The 27,388-nt window shown below is 50.1% G+C and overlaps 1 protein-coding gene across 2 annotated transcripts; it reads right to left on the reverse strand.

Moving 5' to 3' along the window:
• Positions 1–27,129, reverse strand: ASB13 (ankyrin repeat and SOCS box containing 13). 2 transcript variants are annotated; one of them, XM_082648629.1, is made up of 7 exons: positions 27,033–27,129; positions 13,308–13,495; positions 12,013–12,163; positions 9,645–9,779; positions 3,155–3,346; positions 1,928–1,959; positions 1–981 (listed from the first exon to the last, which is right to left on the reverse strand). In XM_082648629.1, exons 1-7 carry the CDS (start codon positions 27,073–27,075, stop codon positions 790–792), a joined length of 933 nt encoding a protein of 310 aa, XP_082504755.1. In that variant the 5' UTR covers positions 27,076–27,129; the 3' UTR covers positions 1–789. The 2 variants fall into 2 exon arrangements, with proteins under 2 accessions (XP_082504755.1, XP_082504756.1); XM_082648630.1 differs by having other exon boundaries at positions 854–1,959.
• Between the last annotated feature and the right edge of the window lie 259 nt (positions 27,130–27,388).

Raw genomic sequence — 27,388 nt, forward strand, 5'->3', positions numbered from 1 at the left:
GATGAAGCTGACACACACACACACCCAAGTAAGAAAAGGGCCATGTGAACACAAGGATGGACTCTCTCCAACAACCTTTATTGAGCAGTGAGTATGGGGACCGGATTCTGCCCTGAGCACTCCGCGTGTGGAAATGTTAGCAACTGTCATGGCTAGAGGCAAGTTCCTGTTACAAAGATGAAAGGGCAGAACCCAAAGCTCTTTTTAATTTTATTAGTACACGCAGATACACTGATTTACCCAGAACGTGCATGTACACCTGCAGCCGAATGGGAGGGGCTCTTATCTCCACATACGATGAAGCACCATCGTAACAACAGCCAGAACCGAGGAGCTGGAAAATACCCACGGCTGCCAGCATGGAACTTTCCACCAGATCTGGGCCCCACCCAAGCAGACCTGCCAAGAGGTGCCTCTGGTTGTGAGCACAGCTGGCGTAGCCTTGGCCCATCCCCGCTCACTCTGCTCCCCACACTCCTGGGAGAATCTGGTGAGGTCACATTTCTGGGGACGATGGCTTCAGGCTTGACCCTCAAGAGGGTTCACAAGCGGTACCTTCTCCATTTCCCCTGAAACCAAATAGACCTCAACTACTTATACAGAAGTCCTCTAGTTTAACTCCCGGGTTTTGGGTTCGTTTTTTAAACTATGATATAGAATCTTAAGCAGACAGATGCAGTCTAAACATACTACGTCATGTTACCTCATGGTTTATCATGTAGAATTACTTGTTTCTATTACTAAAGAAACAGATTGTGAAACCGTTTCTTTCCCTGCCTTGATGGTGAGTCACATTCTTAGCCAGTTCAAAACACTGAGCCAGTGCCTGAAGCATAACAGATGTTCCTTAGGTATCCACAAAATGCATAAGTCCACGGTTGACAGTACCCACCAGGTGCCAGCGACCTCTCCTGCCAATTGCAATTGCAGAGCTTCAAGGAATGAGCAAAACTTAGGGTGGCAATAGGATTCATTTGGCAGCTGTAGAGAGATGAAAAACAATCTCTGAAGAGCTTCCTAACAGTGCTTCACACTGGATCACTAGCCCTGGGAAGATGTGCTGAGATGCCTTCCTTTTACCTGTTGCTTTAGAGACTTGTTAACGAAACCTAAGTGTTACAGCGTATGTGTCTAGAAGTTTTTGCTTTATACACTTTTTAAAAGAATTAAGACCTCAAAGAAAAACTTCCTAAGAAACACTGAGCTTATTGTGGGGAATAAGAAGCCTGAGGCTTCCCCCACTAAGACCCGTATAAAGCCCCCTGAGTGATGGGTACACCTGGGCGCAGGTGGGTCTCGGAAAGTGCCAACTGTGGCTTCAGAAAACAGCACCCAAGTGGCAGGCTGTCCCCAAAGTGGCGTCCAGGCCGCAGTCAGGACCCCCCTCCCAGGGCCCCACCCCTCTTCAGCACAGGTCCTCCTCTTGAACACCCAGGGCCACCTGGTGATGAAGGAATCATTCCCGGGCATGTGGAATCAGCATCAGGGCCCTGGACCCCCAGCCCCACCGGGCTCCCTTGTGCTCCTGGGAGAGTCTTTCCTGACGATCCCTCCAAGGGATCTGTGAAGAGAGACAACTGCATGGCCGGGAGGATGCCAGAGTTAGACTGAAGTCCCAGGAGGGCCAGCCCAGGGCCTTCCCAGGGCCTCAGAAACACCTGCCAAGGGTCTGCAGAGAAGACGAAACAGGACGGCCCGGAGAGACTCCAGTTCTCTACAGCAACAGCATGGCTTCAGGCACCCAGGGCAGAGCAACCCTGTGGCCCAACGCTGGGCTCAGCAAGGCCAGCAGCCCGGTGTCACCAGCCCACCCTGACCCCGTGTCTGCAGCTCAGTTGTAGGAAAGGTAGTCAATGAGCCGGGGAGGGATGTTCAACCTGGCAATTTTCTCCAGCCCCCTGACGCCAGCCGCCCTCCTCAGGCTCACCCTGCAGAGCTGGGACAGGCTCAGAGGTGTCTCTGGAAAAAGGGGACAAGACGCACGTGAGGTTAGCTTAACTTAAGAAAGAAGCACAGCATCCTTCAACTTAACAAGTACCAACATGGAACTGAAAACACCTCCCTTTTCCTGAAAAGAGGCTGAACCCTGAGTACCTTCTCTGGAAGGCGACCAGGAAGGACAAATAGGGACCAAGGATGGAAGATCAGGAAATGGAATTCAGGTCATGGCCACTGGGATTTCACTTTGTGAGCTTCTGGCTTTTGGGGTTTTGTGATTTTTTTTCCCCCATAACGTTATAACTCAGCACACATATTTGCCAGCAAAGCACTAATCTACAGCTAGTAGGCTTGTTTGTCAAACTTCCAGACAAATGAGGGCTGGGGGAGGGTTCGGGCGGGCAGTGCTGGCTCTGCTCTGCTCCTGATCGCTGCAGGCCACAGGGACCCACGGAGAACTGACCCACAGGGGCAGACAGTCCACAAATGCACATCCTGGTGGCAGAGGGTCAGGGCCACAGGCCTGAAGATGAAGCCTGGAGCTACAGCTCACGAGGGATGGACACCAGGGCCAAAGAAGGAAAGTGCCTGGAGGTCCCTGGCAGCTGGGCCACGGGAATGTGTACAGAGCAGAGCCTGGCCTCGAAGGCTGCCTTTAGGACCATCTGTGTTTGATCAAAGTATAAATCAACCAAAGAAAGTATTCTCAACTTATGAAACATTATGAAAGACAAAGCTCCCTGAAAGAAAAATAAACAGAATTACTAGTGACATTCATTTTCCCATTTACTTCCTCCCCCAAATTATTTGAATGCAGGAAAAGAAACACCTTCTAGGAAATGTTTCCCCAGTAGACGTGGATGGTATTTGCCTCTAAACTCATGATGGATTTTGGTTGGGTAAGGTTGGCAAAATGTGGAATAAATGGGCTCTTTTTCAATTGATAAGTGTTTGAAAGCCTCTTGTGACTGTAATTCTATGTAAACTCATTTAAAATTGTGTCCCAGAGAGGAGGTCTTGTCTTAGCCAGATGGTTTGTCCTTTGTTTCCTGAAGAGTGAGGGCTGCATCTATATCATCGGCCTCATAGGGACCCAGTCTGAGTCAAGAAACGACTGACTCAGAGATGAACTGATACGTGATCAGAACAAAGCCCTCCTGCATGAGGTTCCCCTGCAGACCTTAGTGCAGGCGTCACACAAACGACACACACTCACTCTCATAGTGCTCCAGGCACTTGGCGGAGGCACTGCTGCTCCATGTGTAGTCGGATGGCTTCCGCCCCCGGTTGTCCCGGGCATAGATGTTGCCTCCAAACTGGATGAGCATCTCGATGAGGTCCACGTTCTTCACCTTGGCTGCATGGTGCAGTGCCGTCTCGTGGAGCTTTGCCGCGTTCACGTTGGCCCCTGCAGGTCCGGAGCAGGAACAAACGTCACCAAGGAGCACAGGACACAAAAGCGGCAACCCCTCCCCGGGAACAAAATCAAGACTCTGCTGCAGCCTTTTCAAAACCTTCTTCAAAATCCAGAAGCACTGATTCCTTTTATTTTTCCTTAGGAAAAGAGAGCTAAAAAAGAAGTATAACTGGAAACAACCAAAAAGAAGAAAAACAAGACAGAAACCTTCCCTGTGAGTTCAGAGGCTGCTCTAATGCCCTATGCTGTCTGTCCCCAGGTCCTGAGGCTCTGGAAGCTCAGGTGAGTTGCTCAAGCTCTCCTGCCGTCCTCCACGTGTACACACACACACACCATGGACACACACACACAGGCACACACACGTGCACACAGGTACACAGTTGCACACACCTCAGATACAAACATGCACTCAGGCACACACATCACGTGCACGCACACACCACGTACACAGGACAGTGGCTCTAAAAATGTGTGTTGTATGAATGAATGAACATTAAATATAAGAAATCTTTTACAAAAGGGAAGCTCAAAGGGAAAATAGGGAATGTTCCCCCCAAATTCCCTGAAGTTCAGATAGAGAGGAAGTATAGTAACTGTGAATTCAGCTCTGCCATCCACCTCACTCTCGGGATGACAGCAGACATTCAGAAAGATGCAAACAAGTAATAGCTAAACACAGCATTTTTAGACGCTTTTTAAAAATAAGAGATTTTGATAAAAATATGATTTGTGTAAAACACCATTCTTAGGGCACGACCATCACCATTCTATACAGTGGGATCCCCTGGAGCCTCAGAATTTTTTTTAAGAAAATACCAACTTCTTTGAGGTCTGCTCCCAAGTGGATAAGGAGGTTACAAGAGAAAGGAGATGGGAGAAAAGTATTTTCAAGAAGCCAGCAAAGAGCCCAGGATCAGTGAAGATATTCCCTCCAATAACAGATTCAAATCACAATCATAAAATATTATCAAGGTGAGGCTTAAAAAAAGTCAGATCACCAGTATGTCACTGTGTAATAAGAAATTCTGAGGGTCAGAACAAGAGGAAATGAGGGGGTATAAGGCTAGTAGATGTTCTAGTCCCACAGCTCAAAAATACTTGAAAACTGCTTTCTGACTTAAAATCATTTTAATCCCCTAGTAGAATATAAGAACTGTGTTCCTAAAGCGGCCTGTGTGATGCTAAGAAGATAGCAAGCATGCAAGCACACAACACACGTGACGAAAAGCTCCCATACTTCCCAGAGTCAAAACTCAGACGGCAGTTCAGGAAAAAGAATCCGTCAGTTAGGAAGCAGGATGAATTACCTAATTGTTTAACTTAGCAGATACGTATTACAAAAATAATAGTAAAAATCAACCCATGAAATAAAAGAAGCATTTTCCCCACAATCTAACCAATCTACCACATCAGGGGTTTCTTCCAATATTGCTGATACAAATAAGTAATGTTACAGTGTTGCAGTCATAATGCAAATATGAATTTGAACATTAAACTTGTAATGAAAAATAAGCTGCAAAGTCTGCAGAATCTAAAGTCCCTGTGGCTTCCTCTCAGGTCATTAATGCTCTCAATATTCTTGCCAATCGGGGAGGAAAGAGGCTGTCTCTATTTTAGGGATGGAGAAGGGTGGGTGGGGAAGCAGAGTCACTCTCAAGGTCAAGGAGAACCAGCACTGAACAGCTCTTCCCTCCCGCCCACTGTGGGTTCTCGGTACACAAGGCTTGGCGGGGTGACTGTTCCAAGGGACAAATGGGATCTGTTTAAAATGTGCCTTGGTATCACTGGATTGGGCGCAGAGAGAAGGCTGGTGATTAAGAGGGGCAGCTGGCATCTCCGCAGAAGCTGGAAACAACAGACCAGAGCTTCCTGGAGCAACACGGGTGGGTCTCGAAAATTCAGGAATGGGTGAGCAAACAGGAAGGAGAGTCAAATCTATAACAACACCATTTACCGCGATGAAAAGTTCATGTCTCAACCAATAACACACAGATACTCATTAGAACAGTGGGATGGGGAGGGGGGCAGAGGAAAGAAGGGACAGAGAAGCCAGGGAGAAAGTGGCTTTATGGGACTAACGATGACATTGCCTGGAACTGAGGACAAAAGCCAGAGCCAGCAAAACACCTGACGCCACCTAGGCCTTAAAAATTCTCCATTCACGCGTCAGAGAGAAGGGATCAATGTTTGCTCGTGATCAAAAGCCTGATTTCAAAGCAAAACAGGATTAGAGTGGATTCAGTAAAACCTCCGGGAACAAGGACAGGGGCTGTCACATGCCCACCAAGAACCCAGCACGACACTATGGAGAACAGTATGGAGGTTCCTCAAAAAACTAAAAATAGAGCTACCATATGACCCAGCAATCCCACTCCTGGGCATATAGCCAGACAAAACTCTAATTCAAAAAGATACATGCACCCCTATGTTCATTGTAACACTATTTACAATAGCCAAGACATGGAAGCAACCTAAATGTCCATTGACAGATGAATGGATAAAGAAGATGTGGCACATATATACAATGGAATACTACGCAGCCATGAGAAAGAATGAAATAATGCCATTTGCAGCAACATAGATGGACCTAGAGATTGTCATATTGAGTGAAGTAAGTCAGACAGACAAATATATGATATCGCATACATGTAGAATCTAAAAAAAACGATACAAATGAACTTATTTACAAAAACAGAAATAGAGTCACAGATGTAGAAAACAAACTTACAATTACCGGGGGAAAGGAAGTGGGGAGGGATAAGTTGGAAGATTGGGACTGACACATACACAATACTATATATAAAATAGATAACTAATAAGGACCTACTGTATAGCACAGGGAACTCTACCCAATACTCTGTAATGGCCTATATGGGAAAAGAATCTAAAAAAGAGTGGATACATGTATATGTATAACTGATTCACTTTGCTGTACACCTGAAACTAACATAACATTGTAAATCAACTATACTCCAATAAAAAAAATTTTAATACACATATATATAAAAATAGAACCCAGCGCAATGCCCAGGACGGGGTGGCAAGCACAGCGTCTTGGGATTCGCTCACTGAGACAACAGCAGAGACGTGAGGGACCAGCACTGCTGGGAAGGTGGACGCCCCTTCTGAACGCTCCCAGCACGGTTAAATATTTACTGCCGGGGACCAGATTAAAAGTTACCTCACCAGAAATAACTGGACTTTCACCCCCTTGGCCGCAATCCTCTGCAAAAATAATCCACAGCTTGGCAGCTTGACCTCGCTGCCAACAGAAAGCCTCTGAGTCCACCCCGGGGGGCACCACGTGGCCCCGACGGCTCTGCTCCTCCTGCGGGGCCAGGGCCCTCTCCAAAATCGCGTGCAAAAGCACCTGCACGTGTATTTTTCTAGAGATGTGGTCCATAGCTTTCATTAGATGTTCCAGCAAAAAGTGACAAATCACTACTCTAAAAATAAAGCATATGCTGTCCTCTTCTCTCTACTTTTCCGTATGTTTGAGATTTTCCATAGTTAACAAGTAGTTTTCTTTAAGAAGAAAAAAGAATGCATGTGATCTAGGAAGGGGTGTCAAGGAGACCATCTGAGATTACAACAGAATCAGGGATGAAATCTGGAGCTGGTGGTAGACACTGACACCTCAGGATCCTGCCCCAGGGGAAGTCTCCTCAGCCCTCACTCCCAGGGGATGGAAACCCCCTTTGTAACCACCGGATCCCCTGCTTAAGGCCGTCATGGACATCATGGCTGCCTCCCACCCAGGAGCTGCACCCTGTGGTGTGGGGCAGGGGTCCCGGGGCAGAGGTCTTAGGGCAGGGCTGGGCCCTGATTGGGTGAATCCCTCTCCTCAACCCAGACCCCAGCCGCTCAGAATGTGGCACAATTCAGCCAAAGGGATGGGATAAGGTTTGGACACGAACCCATTTCAGGCCGATGGGACATGGAGGAGGTGTGAGGGGGGAGTTTCGCTCTTCTGAGGGGAGGAAGCCATCAGAAGCCTCAGGAGTCAAGAATCTGCATTTTAGCCAAACTCTGCTGCTGCAGCCATTTCTCCCCTACTAGGGACGCCAGGCGTGGGATAAAGGGAACGGTGAGGAAGGCAGAGATGTAAGATTCAGACGAGGTGAGTTCTTGCTGACATTGCTGAGCCCCCCGCGTCAGAGAGACCCTGAAATCTGCTCTACTTCTGATCCTTTCGGTTACTGAACCAGGAAACTCCATCACCCAGGGGTCGAGGGGAGCTGGTTTCCTACTTCTTACAAAGGAGTCATCACTTACACAGGGTCCTCAGGACACGGAAAGGACAGTGGGTTACACCACTCGCTTGATCCTCTCCCCTCCAACCACGAGAAAGGAACCAGAGAGAAAACAGATGAAGGTGTACTGCACACGTGCACGCCAGGCGCCCCGCAGAGGGTGGCTGTGCTATGAAATTTTTATTTTAATAAGCTCAACAGGGCTTCCCCGGTGGCGCAGTGGTTGAGAGTCCGCCTGCCCATGCAGGGGACACGGGTTCGTGCCCCGGTCCGGGAAGATCCCACATGCCACGGAGCGGCTGGGCCCGTGAGCCATGGCCACCGAGCCTGCGCGTCCGGAGCCTGTGCTCCGCAATGGGAGAGGCCACAACAGTGAGAGGCCCGCGTACCGCAAAAAAAAAAAAAAAAAAAAAAAAAATCTCAACAGGAACAATAGGTAGATGCCGTTGGTAAAAATGGGATCCAACCATCCCATGAGCAACTCGGCTGGAAGACCCACTGTTTCTAATCTAGATATTTAATCTTTGCGTAAAAAACAAAAACTACCCCAGTGACTAACCTTACACAAAATGAAGCGTGTTCACTGAAAACACTTAAGGGTGGCATGCTAAAGTGAATAAGACTCAGTAGTAGAAAACTGTATATAACTGATGCTCAAAAGACCGTCATCCGGAAAGAATTCATCCTCTATTTCTGAACCATTTTGGTTTTTCCCTAGGTTGCCCCCAGAATGGACAAGATGGCTGAGCTAAAATGTTCCCTCAACAAAACATTTAAGTTGGGGGCTTCCCTGGTGGCACAGTGGTTAAGAATCCGCCTGCCAGTGCAGGAGACACGGGTTGAAGCCCTGGTCCCAGAAGATCCCACGTGCCGCAGAGCAACTAAGCCCATGCGCCACAACTACTGAGCCTGTGCTCTAGATCCCGCGAGCCACAACTACTGAAGCCCACACGCCTAGAGCCCGTGCTCTGCAACAAGAGAAGCCACCGCAATGAGAAGCCCGCTCACCGCAATGAAGAGTAGCCCCCGCTCACCACAACTAGAGAAAGCCCACGTGCAGCAACGAAGACCCAATGCAGCCAAAAGTAAGTAAATTAATTAAAGAAAAAAAGAATGCATTAGATGTGACCCTACTTTATAAAGAAAATCTTGAAAAAAAAGAAATTTAAGTTGGGTTCATAATAACTCCTTGCCCATAGCCGCTTTGGCTACATTTTAAAACTTCTGTGGTCAACAGGTCCTGACTCTAGCTTCAGTTGGGCAGGTTGTTTGTTTGTTTTTAATAAATTAATTAATTTATTTTTGGCTGCGTTGAGTCTTCGTTGCTGTGTGCGGGCTTTCTCTAGTTGTGGCGAGCGGAGGCTACTCTTTGTTGTGGTACGCGGGCTTCATTGTGCGGGCTTCTCTTATCGCACAGCCCGGGCTCTAGGTGCATGGGCTCAGTAGTTGTGGCTTGCAGGCTCTAGAGCGCAGGCTCAGTAGTTATGGTGAACGGGCTTAGTTGCTCCGTGGCATGTGGGATCTTCCCAGAACAGGGATTGCACCCGTGTCCCCTGCATTGGCAGGTGGATTCTTAACCACTGCGCCACGAGGGAAGCCTCTTGGTGGGTTCTTTTTATTTCGTTTTTGTTTTTCACCATGGGAACCTCTCTATCCTTAGGACACCTAACAGCCTCCTGGATCCTGATGCAACTGACCCGCTTCCCCTGGACCCCATCTCCTGATTCAGACCAGGCAGGCCTTGGGGACAATCCCCTGCGGCTGCCAAAAATAATCATTCATGTTCGTTGAGCACCTACTGTTCAGCAAGTACTGTGGAAATGTTATCACGAATCCTCCCAACAGTCCTGCAAAATAAGTTTTATTTGTCTGGTTTTATAGATGCAGAAACTGAGGCCCAAGGACTCAGCTGACAAGTGGGAGAACCAGCTGCAAACCTGGGCTGCCTGACTGCACCAGTCAGCTCTCTGCCAGCTTGCAGCACAGGTGAACACCACGCACCTGCAGTGAGCCGGGCAGGTATAAACATGACGCACCTGCATTGAGCAGCATTTTGACGCAGTCCAGATGCTCCCGGGCGCAGGCCACGTGCAGAGGGGTCCCAAAGTGGCAGTCGTGCGCTTCCAGGTTGGCCCCAACATCAATAAGAAGCCTCACACACTCAGAACTTCCTTAAAAGAAATGGAGACGGAGGAAAGGCATCGTATCACATATATTTGAAATAACAGGCTTGGCAGACACGCGGCTGCTGGAGCAGGTGAGCCCCGAGCTTGGCGGCAGCAGGAGGGAAGGGAAGTGGGCCTGCATCCTGACCAGGAGCAGTGGGTCCTGGACACGGCGTGGGTGTCCTTCCCCCAGGAGCTCAGTGGCCCCCCGAGCTCACCAGGCAGTGGGAAAAAGGGAGGGAGGGCACGGCTAGCGCCCGTGCTGGGAGAACACAAAATTGGGCTCACCAGCTGTGGACGCAGAGAAGGCTCCTCACTGCTCTCGAGCCCTCGGGGGAAAAGGAAGGGGCTCCCCACCTCCAGCTGTCCCCCAAGCTGTGTCAGGAACGCCAAGCCGCCTGGATGAACTTCCCTAGACTTCCCCACTGCTTGGGTTCCCTGCCCCCTCTCAGCAGACACCTTTCTGGCCCCTTTCCCGGCTCCTCTCTGGCATCTTTAACTCTGGTTTGGGGTCAGGCTTCATCCCGTCCCAGACTCCATCCTCTCTCACCCCTTGATCATGCTTGGCTGTTGGCACCGACTCTCCACCTCCAGCCCTGAAACCCAGCCCCACCTCCACCACCGGGCGCTGGCCCTTCACCGGGGGACATGCCCCCCACGACGAGGTCCTCCCCCCACTCCCCAGCCAGCCTCCTCCTCACCCTGAGTCGGTCTTGACGCCATGCTCTCCTCTCCCTCACGTCAAATCCCATTGATTCTTCCCTCAAAGCTCTGCACATGAATCCATCCCACCTGGGCTCCAAGAGCTTTGCACTTGGGTCACTGCGATGGCCCCCAGCTCATCTCTTCATTTCCAGGATATCGCCCCCCCCATTTCATATTGAAGGGCAGCAGAATATGCCACCCCAAAATATGCCACTTTGGCATAAGGACTGTTTGGAGCTGAAGACAAGTAAAAAGCAGCAGATACAAGAAAAGCTCTCTTGTCTTCCCCCATTTGCCTAAAAGCAGGACATAAATGTATAAAGGTGTCCCCTCCCGTCTCTACTAGGAAGGACAGAAGTGAACCACCAGGGACAACTCTAGACCCTGATCAGCCCAGAGCCGGCACCAGAGGAGTCCACACCGCAAATCTTACTAACTGGCCTTTGTCTCCCAGGAGTTCCCCGCTGTATTTGCCTTCATATAACTTATCATCCCTAGAAGCTCATAGTCCTTTTCGTTGGTCTTGTGTCTGCTCGACAGAATTACTGCTCTTTGTTAAAATGCTACATAAACCCCAATTCTAACCACCCTTTACCTGAGCTCTCCCGTGCGTATGTGCAATGCACACGCTAACTTCCACTTGTTTTTCTCTTGTTAATTGGTCCCTTGTCAGTCTCATCGGCAGGGCCCCGGCCAATGAACCAAAGATAGGTGAAGGAAGAAAAATAAGCTTCCCTCCCCTACGCTGCACATGGATGGCCACTAAACGAACCTTTCAAAAATGTGTTCTTATCATTCAGCATCTGCTCAAAAACCTTCAGAGCCGTCTGTAGCAATTCCCAGTGCCTGTGGGCGACCAAGGTGACCTAACTGTGGGATTCGGGGTGAGGGCAGCAAAGACTGGCCCTGTGTGCAGCCGTGGAAGAGCCCACACCCCGCACCCTAACAAATGCAGCGAAGACGAACACCGTGCCGACCAAAGCACAAGACACAAGTGTGCAAACCTTGCTCAAAACAGTCGAACCCAAACTCCCTGGTCTGTCATCTGAAACACTGCCCATCAGCTGGCCTCACCCCAAACTTCCAGTTCTGCCTGTTGTAGCTCCTCTGCTGGGCACGTCTGACCCAGCGAGGCTGGAGCAGCCATATCCTCCCACCGTCTGAAATCCACCTATTCTCAGAGGGCAACCCTGAGCCTTGAGGACCAGCTCTCGGCTCCTCTGAGAGTTCCTGCCTGGGGGTGCGTCTGGGCCTCATCTCCCCACAAGATCAGGGGCCTGCAGGCCAGAACGACAGCAGCCACTAAGTGAGCGGCTGCCGAGGGCATCCGTTTCCAGGGTTAGCATCTGAAAGGCACCGAATGAGCTAGAAATAGAACCCTACCTTCAGCCCCCAGCCCTGGGTGAGGACCGTATCTCCAGGAGGAAAAGCGTCAGATTCCACGGCTGACGGACCAAGAGCCAGACCCAGCCCAGGAGCCCGGCTTCACCAGCGGATGGCTTCCCCTCCTGGCTATCACCGCTACCCGACTCACCGCTCATGCAGGCCTCGTGCAGCGGGGATGCCGTGTACAGGGGCGGGTTGACCTTGGCCCCGTGGGAGAGCAGGAGCTTCACGCACTCGATGCTGCCCGAGGCACAGGCGTCACAGAGCGGGGTGCTGCCATCGATGTTGCGGGCGTCCACCTTGAGGGGGGGAGGAAACGAGCATCAGAGGGCAAGGTGCAGGCCACTCGCCTTCTCATCCTGATGCACGTTCATCTTTGAAACACCACGTAGTTTTTCGAAGTTCTTAGGTTTTCTATTACGTGCTGAGGTGCCGTGCCAGGCAAGGGGGTTCAGAGATAGAAAGTAGGGCGTGTCTACTGGCCGCCTGAGTACAGCGGGCGTGCAACTGGGGGCTTTTTTTAGCTTAGCCTCACTCCGGCCACCACCCCAACACCTACTAAGCACAGGCGGGGTGTGAAAACGGGCTTTAACTCCAGCCTCAGCTAGGAGGTGTGCCTGAAACTGTTTAACATGCCTCTTCTAGTTGGAAAATCATGAGGCAGGAAAAGGCAACTCCCCAAACTGGCAGATTCTGCTTAGAATTTGTCCAAATTCAGCTGTTTACTTGGGTTCACGCTGAAGCCTGTTCCATTTCCTCTGGAACCGCCTTCATAGCTGAGTTCTGGGAAGAGTGAGCAGAACACAGCCTTCCCTTCTTCCTCACCCCCCACCGCTGTCCCAGGGCAGCTCCTACCAGCTCGCCCAGCCAACTGGTAAATACCCAGCAATTCTACCAGCCGGATACCAGATACCATATGCTGGGGACTCCACGTGGGCTGTGGTGTGAGTACGTAAACTAGGGGAAAGCAGCGAATCAGAATCTTGTTCTTGTTCCTTTTACCTGTCCTTCCAGAGCTAGTTTGCCAGCATCCCACTTAGTCATCCTGCTCTCTGAGCCCAAAAGGCTCCTGCCGTCAAGGCCCCGCCAGCCCGGTAGGCAGCCCGCCTCTGTGTCCACAGCCTGCCTGCCCACATGCAGAGCAGAGCATGCCATCACTTTGCTAACCCGGACTTCTCTTCCACCACCAGTGACCTCCCAACAGCCAGGTCCACGAGCACCCTCACCGGTCCTCTCAGGGTGTGGTTGCCATGGAGACCAGCCCTCCCTCCTCCTTCAGCCTCCACTACAGCCCACTCTGGTTTCCTCCTTCCTCTCCTTCTCAGCCTCCTGCAGTGGTTTCCTTTCTTCCCATGTGTTGCATAACACAGAACGCTCTTCCCAAGCCTCTTTTTCTCTGGAGCTGGTCCCATCAGTCTGGGGACCATGCTGCAGGTGGCTTACCTGGGCCCCGGCGGCCAGCAGCAGCTGCACGCACTGCGCCTGGCCCTGCAGGCTGGCCGCGTGCAGGGGCGTGATGGAGTCCACCATGACCTGGTTGACGCAGGCCCCACTCTCGATCAGCTGCTGCAGCTGCCGTGTCTCCCCCCGCTGGGCTGCCTCGTGCACGGGGGTGCGCTCCACCCAGAAACCTGGAAAGAAAAACATGCAGTGCTAAGAGCACGCCACTTCTGTCCAGGTCAGATGAACCCCAGGACCCTTTACGAAACCCAAGCCATTGTATACACAGTGGTGTAATTGGTCCAAACACCCCTACTCAAAACCCTTGAGTGATTCCCACTGCCCAGGGGTGGAGTCCAAGTCTTTGGTGAGGCCTGCAAGGTCCTTCATGATCTGGAGCTTGCTCACCTCCTTGACCCATCTGCCACCACTGCCCTACACAAGCCCCCTCTCTCCAGACACACAGCTGGCTCAATGTGGCCCCCTGCCCTTGCACACCTGCATCTCTGCATATATTCTCTCTGCCTGAGAAGCCCACCTTTGCCCCCACCCCGATCATCCATTCTGCATCTCCTGTTTAGATGTTATGTCACCCACGTGGACCCATTTGAAATAGCTCCTTCTCCGGAAGACACGTCTCCCACAACCCTGACATCTACATGCTTATAATGCAGCAATTATACTGTCCCCACTCCTGGCCTGGGAGAGCCTTCAAAGTAGGGACTTGATTTAATTATTCAATTTTAGCAGAAATCTCAGGATTTCCTACATACAAAATCATGTCATATGCATTTAGATAGAGGTAGCTGTGCTTCTTCCTTTCTAATCTGAATGCCTTTTCTTTTTCTTGCCTAACTGCCTTGGTTTGAACGTCTAGCCCCACGTTGACCAAAAGTGCCGAGAGGCACCTCCTGCCATGTTCCTGGTCCTGGAGCTATGTCCTTCACCACGAACCACCATGTGAGCTGTGGGTTTTCATAAATGCCCTTTATCAGGTCAAGGAAGTTCTCTTCTATTTCTAGTTTGTTGAGTCTTTTTATCATGAGAGGGTGTTGCATTTTGTCAAGTACTTTATCTGCATCTATTGCAAAGATCAGGCTGGCTTTTTTTCCTTAATTCTGTCAAAATGCTGTATTACATGGATTGATTTTCAGATGTTAAACCAACCATGCGTCCCTGGGATAAATTCCACTTGGTCATGGTGTATAATCTTTTTTATACATGGCTCAATTTGGTTGGTGCATATTTTGAGAATTTGGGGGTCTACATTCATAAGTGTCATTTTTCTTGTGATTGATGTATTTGTCTGGTTTTGGCATCAAAGTAATACTGGACTCAGAGAATGAGTTGGGAAGTATTCTCTCTTTTAATTTTTGGAAGAGTTTATGAAGAATTGGTATTCAATCTTTAAATATTTGGTCAAATTCATCTGTGAAGACATCTGGGCCTGAGCTTTCATTTATTTAAGTTTTTTTAATAATTCAATCTCTTCATTTGTTACAAATCTATTCCTTTTTTTTTTGAGTCCACTTTGGTAGTTTATCTTTTTTAGGAATTTGTCCACTTAATGTACATTATCTAATTTGTTGGCATACAATTTGTTATGGACTGAACTGTGCCCCCTGTCACAAAATCCATATGTTGAAGCCCTAACCCCTAATACCTCAGAATGTGACTGTATTTGGAGATGTAACTCCAAATAAAGTGAGGCCATTAGTGTGGGCCCTAATCCAATCTGACTGGTGCCCTTATAAGAAGAGGAGATTAGGACACACAGACACCAGGGATGAGTATGAACAGAGGAAAGACCATGTGAGGACATGCAAGAAGGCGCTGTCTGCAAGCATAGGAGAGAAGCCTCAGGAGAAATCAAGCCTGCTGGCACCTTGATCTTGGACGTCCAGCCTCCAGAACCTCAGAAATAAACGTGTTGTTTAAGCCTCCAGTCTGTGGTGTTCTGGTATGGCAGCCCAAGCAGACTAACAAACAATTGCTCATAGTATTCCCTTATAATCATTTTATGTCTGTAATGTCCATAATAACATCCCCTCTTTCATTGCTGATTTTGTCATTTGCATCTTTCCCCCCCACACACCCTTGGTCAGTTTAACTAAAGACTTGTCAATTTTGTTGATCTTTTCAAAGAACCAACTTCTGTTTTGTTGATATTCTGCATTGTTTCTCTATTCTATTTCATTAATTTCCTCTCTAATCTTTATTATTTCTTTGCTTCTGCTGTCTTTAGGTTTAGTTTGCTTTTTTATTTCCAATGTCTTAAGATGAAAGGTTATTAGGTTATTGATTTGAGCTCTTTCTTCTTTTTTTTAATGTAAACGTTTACAGCTATAAATCTTCTCTAAGTATGGCATGAGTTGCAGCTTATAAGTTTGGTATGTTATCTCTTCATTTTCATTCATCTCAAACTATAATTATTTATTTTTGCATTCCAACCTCGTAAAATACATATTCAACAACAATGTGTTGATTAAGAAATAAACAAAGGCACGACTCCTCTCCCAAAAAGGAGTAAAATTCTCTAACATCCCCCCTTTCTTCCACAATGCCTTACCTCTCCCCCTCCCCTGCCCTCAGCTCTAGAGAACCAGGTGCACGAGATGCAGCACCCTGACCTCCCATGTTTTAGCCAAGGGTTCTCAAACTGGAGCTTCCATCAGCATCGCCTGGAGGGCTTGTGAAATCGAAGGCTGCTGAGCCCCACCCCCAGAGCTGAGTGGGTCTTGGTGGGACCTGGGAATCTAAGTTTCTAAAACGTGCCCAGACGATGCTGATGTAGCTGGTCTGGAGACCACACTTAAGAACCGACACCACTTCTCCCCCTTCTCTCCCCACCTCTAGCCTCTCTATCTCACCTTCCACCCCTCCCTGTTCATCCTAGATAACGCCTGCTTGTTCCTTTCCTGACTGAAGTGCAGTGGTCAGGTTTGCAGGAGGCCTTGCCCAGCCTCAGCCTCATCCGTGCTGGGTGAGCCCCTCGTCTGTGCCTCCACCAGGGCTTACTGTGCTGCGGTCCCCACCTGGCTGCCTGCCGTGCAGCAGCAGTAGACTAGTAGTGCCGTGTATCCATCCCACCCAGACAAGCGGTCTAAGTTAACCACAGGATTCCCATTTCCCGTAGGACGTCTGACCCAACTCCAGTGAACGACACATGAGGGAGAGGCTGCTGACAGCGTTCACAGTTTCGACACACCCCTCGCCCCCGATGTTGCCTAGACGCGAGCTGGGAAGTGCCGTGGCCGTCGGACCACCTGCCTAACGTCGGCTCTGAGGATGGGAAGCACCAGGTGAGTCACTGGTCACGTGGGGCCTGCAGCCCTGACAGCCAGGCTTCCCGTGGTGTGAGGGTGATGTTTCTTTACGGTTTAAGCCAGGTGCAGACAAACGCATGCAAACTCAGAGTGTAAACTCCCCAGATGCAGAAACTACAGGACGTTTTCTCAACACCCGTCAGAGCACCTGGGATACAGGGCAGTCTTCTAGACACTCTTTTAAAACGTCATAAATGACAACAGTGCTGGATTATGCTGACACATCCTTACTGTCAAGCCCCAACTTCGGCAGATGACCACATTACACACCTCTTCATAATAAGCAGTTTCCTTTTATTATAACTACATTTTATTATCACATCTCCCTAGAAAACCTTCTGATCAACCACATGGTTCCCAAGTCTTATCAGAAGCACTTTCACGAACCATATCTGGGGTGAATGTGTTTCCTTGGCAGGTGGATAACCCCCGGGTTATGTGTTGATGACCGTCCCCTCTTGGAGATCCCCTCATTTCCGCCGACCTACAGCCCTACCCCACCCCCGCAGTGGAGCCGCATGATGCGTGGCTCAGGGTTCTCCAGAGCCAAACGGCTCAGGGCTAAAACTCAGCGTGGCCGTTTATTAGCTTGTGCGAGAAATAGCTTCCCTGACTGTCAGTTTTGTCACCTGTAAATTGGGATAATAATATAGTTCATTCATCGGTGGGTTATGAAAATTAAATGAATGAAAGTAAAAGCACTTAGCGTTGGGCCCAGCACAGAGTAAGTGCTCCATAAATGGAGTCTATTTGTGGTATTTTAACCCCCTCATTGTACCTAACTGTGCGACCCCACAGGGGTCATGGGGGCCAGGGAAATGAAGGGAGGACTGGAATGCAGAGGAAGATCTGATCCCCACAAACGTAAAAGCCAGGCTTGGGGAACTTCTTACTTACTGTCCCAGGAGTAAGTAAGTAAGCCAAGCTTGGGGACCCCAGTATGTCTCCCAGTCGTGATGAATGGCCGCCCGTATGCCTGTCTTGTGGGGTGGGTAGTGGAAAGCAGCTGTGGATCACTCTCAAGTCAGTCTGGAGGGAGCAGAACCCCAAGGGCAGACTGAGTAAAAAGAGGAGAGCAGGGCGAGTCCTGGGTCCTGCAGGAAGGAGGAAAGTGCAGCTCAGGAAGGCGGTGCAGGGAAGGCCTGAGCATCCCTCAGCAGCCTGTGCAGGTAGATGCAGCCTCTCCCACCGCGTTGCACAGAGACGGATGGACATGGCAATCAGCAGGTCACGGTCATGGGCTGGGGAGGGTGGGGAAACAATTCAGAACAACAGGACAGGACGACTGCGACAGTGGTGGAACAGGTCACGCTACGGGAACTTAGAAGCAAGACAGCCCATCAGGAAAGCATCACCGAGGAGGCGGGGCTGCAGTGAGCCTGCTGGGCATCACTGGCTTGGCTCTATTCCCAGCACCTGGCACAGTGTGAGGCCCAAAAAAGATGCTCACGTCACTTGCTTGTTGAGTGCATAAGGGACGAATGAATGGAAGGAATTACTAATGTGAATGATAAAGTATGGACATAAAATTTTTTAAAGAAAATCTAATTCTATCTCCTTATGACCAGTCTATAGAGGAAGTGCAACTTACTGGGAACCATATTTTCTAGTGAATAAACATCAGCTGCAGTTGTCTTAGCAGCAACTGAGGGCAGAGATCAGAAGCAGCAGGTGTGATAACACAGGAGAGCATTGTGTGCATCAAAGAGCGCAGTCAACAGTGAAAAGGCACCTATAGGATAGGGAGGAATATTTGTAAACCATGTATATCAGAATATATAAAGAATGCCTACAACTCAATAACATAAATAACCCAATTAAAAAATTAACAAAGGACTTAAATAGGTATTTCCCTAAAAAAGATATACAAATGGTCAACAGGCACAAGAAAAGATATTCAACATCACCAGTTATCAGAGGAATGCAAATTAAAACCACAGCAAGATACCACCTCACACCAATTAGGATGGCTACTATCAAAAAACAAAAAATAAATGTTGCCAAAGATGTGGAGAAACTGGAACGCTTGTGCATTGTTGATGGGAATGTAAAGCGGTGCAAGGACTTTGGACAAGAGTATTCTGGTTCCTCAAAAATTCAAACAGAACTACCATACGATCCAGCAGTTTTTATCCTAAGAAAATGCAAACACTAACTCGATAAGATATGTGCACCCCTATTCACTGCTGTATTACTTACAATAGGCATGACATGGAAACAACCTAAGTGTCCATGAAGGGAAGAATGGATAAAGAAGATGTGATATATACACACAATGGAATATTTATTACTCAGCCTTAAAAACGAAAGAGATTCTGTCACAGGCTACAACGTAAATGAACCTTGAGGACATGATGCTCAGTAAAATAAGCAAGTCACAAAAGACAAATACTGTACAATTCCACTTATATGAGGTTCCTAGAATCAAAGTCGTAGAGACAGAAAATGGAATAGTGGCTGCCGGGGGTGGGGAAGGGGAGAAATGGGAAGGTGAACAGGTGCAGAGTTTCCTGTGTTATAAGATGAAAAATTCTGGAGCTCTGTTGTACCAAAATGTGCATGTAGTTAATACTGCTGAACTGCACACTTAAAATTTACCATCTTAACCATTTCTATGTTTTTAGCCACAATTAAAACTTTAAAAATTATGTTTTTTAAATGTCACTTTTAAAATTTTTATTTATTTTTGGCTGCGTTGGGTCTTCGATGCTACACGTGGGTTTTCTCTAGTTGTGGCGAGTGGGGGCTACTCTTCATTGCAGTGCGCGGGCTTCTCATTGCAGTGGCTTCTCTTGTTGCAGAGCACAGGCTCTAGGCGCGTGGGCTCCTGTAGTTGTGGCACGCGGGCTCAGCAGCTGTGGCTCACGGGCTCTAGAGCACAGGCTCAGTAGTTGTGGCGCATGGGCTTAGTTGCTCTGCGGCACGTGGGATCTTCCCGGACCAGGGTTCAAACCCATGTCCCCTGCATTGGCAGGTGGATTCTTAACCACTGCACCACCAGGGAAGTCTGGAGCACGGGCTTTAGGCACGCGGGCTTCAGTAGCTGTGGCTCGCAGGCTCTAGAGCACAGGCTCAGTAGTTGTGGCGCATGGGCTTAGTTGCTCCGCAGCATGTGGGATCTTCCCAGACCAGGGCTCGAACCCGTGTCCCCTGCATTGGCAGGCAGATTCTTAACCACTGCGCCACCAGGGAAGCCCTAAAAATTATTTTTTAAAGAAGTAACAAAGATGGAGGAGGCCCCGGAGATGGGGGAGGTTGTCACCCACAGCTGGTACCAACCACAGGATGTCATTGGGGGGACACCTTTACAGTGGGAGGTGGGGGTCAGGGGGAGGTGGTAGCCTCAATGGCCTCTGGAGACCCCGAGAAGCACAGGGGGAGGGGAGAGCCACCCCAGAGATAAAGAACACGGGGTGCCTGGTGGCCCACAGGGCTGCAGCTGCATGAAGGAGCGCTGGTCCTCAGTGGGAAGCTCAGAGGCATCCACCCCCGACCCCCTCCCACGACCCCCCACCAGAGAGAAGACGGGGGACGGCTGACACGTACTTATCAACTTTAAAGCAAAAAGACGTCTGCTAGCAGGGAAGAGAGGCAGGAAAACGCTGTACGTTGGTCAACCCACTGACCTCAGGCTTTGTTTCTGGCCCTATGCCTGGACCCCACTTGTGACCAGATGCCCCCACCCCTGTACCATCGCCCTGGGAGAGGGGCCGCCCTGGAAACCTGAGACCCTCCCTCTGGCAAGTTCCCTCGGGGATGAGCCTTCCCCTAAATCCCAGCCCTGCCACATAAGTGGACTCCTAGCACCCCCTTCCCGTCACCCTCCCTCCCTTCATCCCGTCAACAGCCCCCTCTGGTGCTCCCCTGCCCCAGCACCCCCTCCCCTCGCCCCCTCCCTAATGCAGCTAGGTCATCAGCGGGTCACGGGGGGCCTGCTCAGGACCCTTAGATTGCTCCTGATTCCAGAAAAGCATCCACACTCCTTTGCAAGCCAGGCAAACTGACCCTCCAGGATGGAGTCCCAGCCCCATTTTCCAGTCTCCCCCCACACCCTCCCATCACCACCCTCACACACACACCCTTGTCTCCAATTACGCTGAGCTTCATGTAGCTGACATAGGGTCGGGTGGTCCAGGGCCTGTGCCTTTGGGGGTGCTGTGCCCCACTCAGCCCCCCACTCTCCATCCTCCCCACCGAGACCGAGTCTTAGCGCCTTCAGGAAGCCTTCCAGCGTGCAGCCTGCCCACCCAGGCCCTCCTGTAAGCCACCTCTGTACACACAGCTGCACCTGATTTCACGCCTCTTCCATCCTTCCACGGGCATCTTTAGGACAGGACCGCAGCCGCCGACCTCCTGTTCCAGCACAGCGCCTGACACACAGGTATCAAATAAATACCTCCAGAAGCCTGTTGTACTTGCCGGAAAACTTCTACTGCAGTTGGGTCTGCCCCCGCCAGAGTACACCCCACTACCGGCCCCTTACAGGCCTGCCCAGCCCTGACACTGACCTGGGCCACACGTTGGCCTTGCCCACTCCAGCCGTGCCAGCGGCCAGGGCATCAATTAAACAGGAGTTTGTTGTAGCAGAGCCCAGGCTGCAGTCCCCAGAAGACAGAGCACCAGGGCGCTGGTGCTAAAGGGCAGACAGCAGCGCCCAGGTCCCTCCTGCCTCCTGCCCGGGCTTCGGTTCAAGGCCACGGAGATACCTGTGTCACTCCTTCTGCTGAGTGGCTGCTGGCAAGCCAAGCTCACGAAGGACTAAGTGAAAACCGTCATCTGCAACACTAGAGTCTCACCAACACCACCTACAGGATCTTCTACCGGACAAGTGCAAGGTCACCCCGAGAAGGAATGACAGACGCCTGAGAACATTTCTGCCACTCTTCTGCACCCCTGCCTGACCTGACTGATCCAGCCTGGGCACCAGACGTGCACCTGCTGACTCCCAACCCGACACCCCTGTGTACCTTGGCCGGGCCCTGACACTCTCACATCTGAGGGCTGGCCCTGCCCGGCCCAGGCCCAGCCTTCGGGAGTCAAGAAACCCCAGCTGAACACTTCAAGTGGTTCAGCGTCAGCCTTCCCTTGGGAGCGGGATACATGGTGAGGAGCCTCAGGAACCACTCAGCTCGTGAGTCCAACGCCTGTCTGTCCTTTAGCCCCGTGACCTGGGGCACGTCACTTATCCTCTCAAAGCCTCAGTTTTCAATTACACATCAATTTTTTTTAAGCCTCAGCTTTCTCTCATATAAAATGGCGATGTTTTTGCCTACTCCCCTGGGGTGGCTGTAATGACAGTGAAATCCTGCTGGGCACGACCGGCACGGTGGCAGGCAAGTGTACGACGACAGCACACACTATGACCATGATGGGATTGTTAGCATCATTCTATTTCTGCTGGTCCTGCTTGGGTCCCAGCCTCCAGTTCTACTGCCTGTCATGTTCCAAAGCCCCACCTGGGACTCCGGCTCCAGCGTCTGGATCCCGCATGAGTCCCCTGCATGGAGTCCCAGCCCCTTGGCCCTGGCACCCGCCTTCTCTACGCGTGTCCAGCAGTGGGTGTTCCAGACCAGCTCCCCTGGCCGACTGTTCAATATTCAGCAAGTCCACCAGGCGGAAACCCCTGGGAGCTGAAATCAGCGTGAGGGTGAGTATTTACACCAGGGAAAGCAGAAAATCAGATCAGGTTTCCTTTTTTTTTTTTTTTTTTCCTTTTTTCTCCAGAGAGCCAATTTACCAACATCCTGCTTAGTCATCCAGAGCCCAGAATCCTGCTCTTTGAGCCCAAACCGCAGCTCTCAGCCAGGGCCCCACCGGCCCTCCTCGAGAGCCTGGCCTTGCGACGTGCAGGGCCTGCCGGGCTCCCGTTCCACATGCAGAGCGGAGCACTCATCGGCCCTACCCACCTGTCCAGAGTCTAGAACCCGACCCCTGTGCAGACCCTGACCCTGACCGCTCCTCCCTCAGCCAGGGGCCCCTCCACACAGCAGCCCCGCTCAAACAAAGTGTTTTCCAAACGCCACGGAGAACACCTACACCACAAGCGGATCCAATGTGCTCAGTATCCACCAGGCACCCTTCAATGCTGCTTGGGCCAGGAATCTTGCTCCAGGTATGTCATGAAGGGGGGCCCAGGGCCCTCGCTGCAGACATGTCCTTCTCGGCCACAGCTGCAGCTCTGAAATAAGCCCTTCTCCCCAAATACCCCAGTAGATAAATATTCTTGAAATGATGGTGGATAGCCTCCCCATACCCCATCCATGCCCGTGGGGCACCTGTGTGCAGATGTAGCCGCCGGGAGCGGCTGCTGAAGCCACAGTGGAGCTGGTGTTTTGAGGACCGCTCTCAGCGGGCTAAACTCAGCTTTCGGGAAAGTCAGGGGTCCCGAGTGACTTGTCCCCCAAGGTCCCAGAAGGCCAAGGATTTGTGTGTACAAAGCAAAAACAAATTGAAGAGCTAAAAGGACCTAGAAATCATGGCAAAGTGCACCCATCCATCTGACAGTAAAGAGTGAAAAAACAAAATAGGGGCAAAACCCCAGAAGCACAAAGAAACCAGCACCTGAGAACGACAGACCTGCTCCAGAGGATGCTGCAAAGACCAAAGACACAATACATGCAAAGTGCCTGGCACAGGTGGTGCTTAATAAATGTTTTGTGGCGACCACCCATCTTTAACATGCTGTCCGAATTAAAGTTCAGTGAGCTTGATATTACCAGTCACCTTGATTCTCAGGGAAAATGGAACTCATTTTTATATGTAGAAACACTTATTTAGAAACTGGGGCTGAGAATTTTGTTACTCTTGAAGAGATTTTTCAACAAGTTCTATTTCAGTGTTTTAATTATGAATACCCCAAATACTGTTTGTCAGTAAACTTGAGGTTGGCATACGTGGTTTTAAGATCTGTTAAATGTGATAAAAATTAAAGAGAAAAGGTTTACTTTCCGACAGGGACAAGACAGTCAAAGCTCAGTTAGGAGAGGCAAAAGGAAAGTGAAAGAGAACAAGTGAAAGCAAAAGAGAAAAGCGGGAAGAGGTTACCGAAGCAGCAGACAGCCAGGGAAAAGGAAAGAAAGATCTTCCTAAACATGCTTAAGGAGAAACGCCCGAATCCAACTTTCGCCCTCACTCAGCAGCCCCTACTAACCGCTTATCCAATTCTCTGCCACCCAACCCCTCCCCTTGCCTCCCTCCCACCCCACGGTGCTGATGACCAGGGCAGGAGGGTTATACCAAAAAAATCAAAACTCACTTGTACTGCTATAGTCGGCAGCCACTCCTGGCCGCAGTGACTACCCGGAATCCCAGCTGGTGTTAAAATCAGCCTAATTTCCTTCAAACGTTGTTATTAGCAGTGTAATATAGTGCCCAGAGGCTTCTCCACTAAAGGACACATCTAGACACTTCTAGAATGCAGCTTTCGCTAAGGCAGAAACAGAAGCACGATTTGAGAAGATTTTAAGGAAGTTGACCTCCCAGCCAGGGCACTGATTATCTAGATCTCTCAGAGTACTTTCCATACAATTCTATGTTTAAAAAATCAAATTCCGGAATTCCGTGGCAGTCCAGTGGATAGGACTCCTTGCTCTCACTGCCAGGGCCCCAGGTTCCATCCCTGGTCGGGGAACTAGGATCCCGCAAGCCACGCAGCGCAGCAAAAAAAAAAAAATCCAATTCCACAGACTCAACAAAAGGATGAACTTGGCTACAGGTTCCCGGGCCCGGGGACTCAGATCAGTCTACCATCCTGATTGTGGACCCCTGGAGGCAAAGACATTTCTCAGAGCCCGAAAGGTGCTATAGTACAGAGATGATGGCTGGTAGCGGTGCTCCCCAGTCCCCTGAGAACCCACAGCGAACATGGCTCATCCATCCCAGTCACAAAACCAGCTCAGCGCTCCAGGCAGCCCTACAAATTGATTACAGATGAACCTATCTGATAGGAAGAACAAAAGGATCTTTAACATAAAACAAGCAAAGCAAAAAGAAACGAAACAAAAAAGAACCACCTGTGTTAAAACCTCAGCTTTGTGACTTCCTAGCTGTGCGAACTCAGTTTCACCTCTAAGTTAATCGATAATGATGACTGTCCTGCAACTGTCACAGGGCTCGTGGCCAGCGCCTGGCCCACAGCAAAGCAGCTCAGTGGCTCTCATCACGGTCCCAGGGGCTGCCTCTCCTTTTCTCTCTCCATCCCATCTTCCCAACACCCCAGAGGCCAATGAACTGGTTAGACTTCTCGGCTGAGGATAACTGAAGAACACCAGCAGCTCACCTTGCTTAGAGCCCAGATCCCTAAGGCACCCTTTCATCTTCTGCCAACCTCTTGCTTCCAAGTCAGAAGCCCTTGAGCACAGATGCTGAATACGAGAGTCACGTTTTCAACTTTACAAATAGACACAACCTAGGGTCAATAATGATATGAATTACATTTGCTAAGTAACAAACACTGATTCACTTTAGGATGTGACTTGCCCTAAATTCTTGGTTCTTATTGATAAGGCCATATTATAAGACTGCAACCTTTACCTCTGTGAGGTGTTACATTAAAAATAAAGCTACAGGGCTTCCCTGGTGGCGCAGTGGTTAAGAATCCGCCTGCCAATGCAGGGGACACGGGTTCAAGCCCTGGTCCGGGAAGATCCCACATGCCGCGGACCACCTAAGCCCATGCACCACAACTACTGAGCCTGCGCTCTAGAGCCCACGAGCCACAACTACTGAAGCCTGTGCACCTAAAGCCCGTACTCCGCGACAAGAGAAGCCACCGCAGTGAGAAGCCCACGTACCACAACGAAGAGTAGCCCCCACTTCCTGCAACTAGAGAAAGCCCGCACGCAGCAACGAAGACCCAACGCAGCCAAAAAAATTAAATAAATAAATTCATTAAAAAATAATAATAAAACTACGGAGAACCTACTGTATAGCACAGGGAACTCTACTCAGTGTTCTGTGGTGACCAAATTGGAAGGAAATCCAAAAAAGGGGATATATGTATACGTATAGCTGATTCACTTTTGCTGTACAGTAGAAACTAACACAACATTGTAAAGCACCTATACTCCAATAAAAAAATTTTTTAATTTAAAAAAATAAAAATAAAGCTACACGGTTTGGTTAGAGTATACCACATGTATAGAATTTGAGATCAGAATGATAAAATGCATTAAAGTTCCTATGATGGGCCTCTACTTCTGCTGGGATAGCAGTGTCGCTCTGGATTCAACACATTGAGTTTATTCATTAGTGTTGAGAATAAAACTGTCAGTAGGATGTATTTTGAGAGAAATATATGAAATTAAACAATGACAATGTCAAAAGTAGCCACAAATCCCAGAAACGGTGCATCTATTAGTTTAGAATATGTTTTTCTTTTAAAGATACATTCCTTAAACTATACAAAAAACATACTCGGAAGTGATGCTATGCTATTGAACCTTGCACATGAACAAAAATATTAAAACGTGTTTAAAAAGCTTCCACGGTAAACCAACCAAACACAGCACACACTGGCAGGGTCAAAGCCCTGTGCCTGCCTGGGGTGGAATGCCAAGTAAAAACAGAGATGCTTATTAAATGCCTTTGATCCTGTGGCAGGTGGCTGTTTTGCAAAATCAACTAAAATAGCTTTGCGAGGACTGCACTTCGTCTTAAGCTAAATTAACCCATAAGACTTCTCACTTTCATTCGCACTACATTTTTTTTATCAGTGTAAAAATACTTTATAGATTATTTTTTTCTTTGCAGTCTTTGGAAGTGTTTTCACTGCTCATTTGCCCTAGAATTACTCCGTAGGCGGGAAAGTTTGCTTCCCCAAAGAATGGGCTTTTGCCCTCGAATCCATTTTATTCTCGGGTTGCCCAAACGGTAAAGAAGGTTCAGTTAAGAACCGAGGTCGCATGTCTCACACAGTGCGACAAGGGCACATGCTCATTCTGGATTGGATTCCTGGGTGTATCCGTTGCATGCGAACGACCCTGCGCACGAACTTCCCACAGGGCGCCTGGAAGACGGTCCAGCTCCCACCCCGGGCCCGTGCCAGGGCTGCCCTACGAGTGGTCCCGCGTGGGCATTTCCTAGGTTCCCCTCGGAACCTGGCAATGACCACGCACAGTCCCGCATCCTCCCCAGGGTGCGCAGCGCTCCGGTGGGTCTCCGGTTCTGAAGTCACAAGGATGACCCGGCCGGCAGGGGACCAGGAGCCGGACGCAGAAACCGCGTCTGAGCTGCATGGGACCCCCGGACCTGCTCCTTTAAAGACACGGCCCTCCGACCCGGACCCAGCCAGACGCCCCTGACGACCCCTCGGAGCGGGTTCGTCCCTGCCCGGGGCGAATGTAAGCAGATGCAGCTCTCGGTCCACGAAGGCGGCCCCGCGCTCCCGGCAACCCGCACGTACCCAAGTCGCCCAGGAAGCTGCCGTCTGCGGCACGGGTCTCCATGCCACCGGCTCCCCGCGTCCCGGCTCTGCGGCCCCGCCACTAGCACCGCCCGCTGGGCGGGGCCAATCGGCGTCGCCGCTCGTCCAGGAGAGGCGGCCGCGCGCTCTGGGAGTTGTAGTTCCAGGCCCGGCCGGCGCGGCTCCCCCAGCTCAGGGCCTTCGCCAAGCCGCAGACACCTGCGTCTGACTCCGCGCTCGCCGCTGGTGTTTGCTAGGCAAACGTGTTCACGTGCAAAATATTCTTGTGCAAACCGTGCCGTGTGTCCATGTGCAGAGGGTGTCAGTGTGCAAAACGTGTCCATACGTCCCTCTGC

This window comes from Grampus griseus (assembly GCF_964374135.1).
Source record: "Grampus griseus genome assembly, chromosome: 2".
NCBI lineage: Eukaryota > Metazoa > Chordata > Mammalia > Artiodactyla > Delphinidae > Grampus > Grampus griseus.

What these genes read in the sequence shown, in the direction of transcription:
- ASB13 (XM_082648629.1), bottom strand. Translation starts at nt 27,075, where the DNA reads ATGGAGACCCGTGCCGCAGACGGCAGCTTCCTGGGCGACTTGG. An exon ending in CAGCTTCCTGGGCGACTTGG is followed by an intron (nt 13,496 to 27,032) that starts GTACGTGCGGGT and finishes TTTTCTTTCCAG; the next exon opens with GTTTCTGGGTGGAGCGCACC. An exon ending in TGCTGGCCGCCGGGGCCCAG is followed by an intron (nt 12,164 to 13,307) that starts GTAAGCCACCTG and finishes CCCCCCCTCAAG; the next exon opens with GTGGACGCCCGCAACATCGA.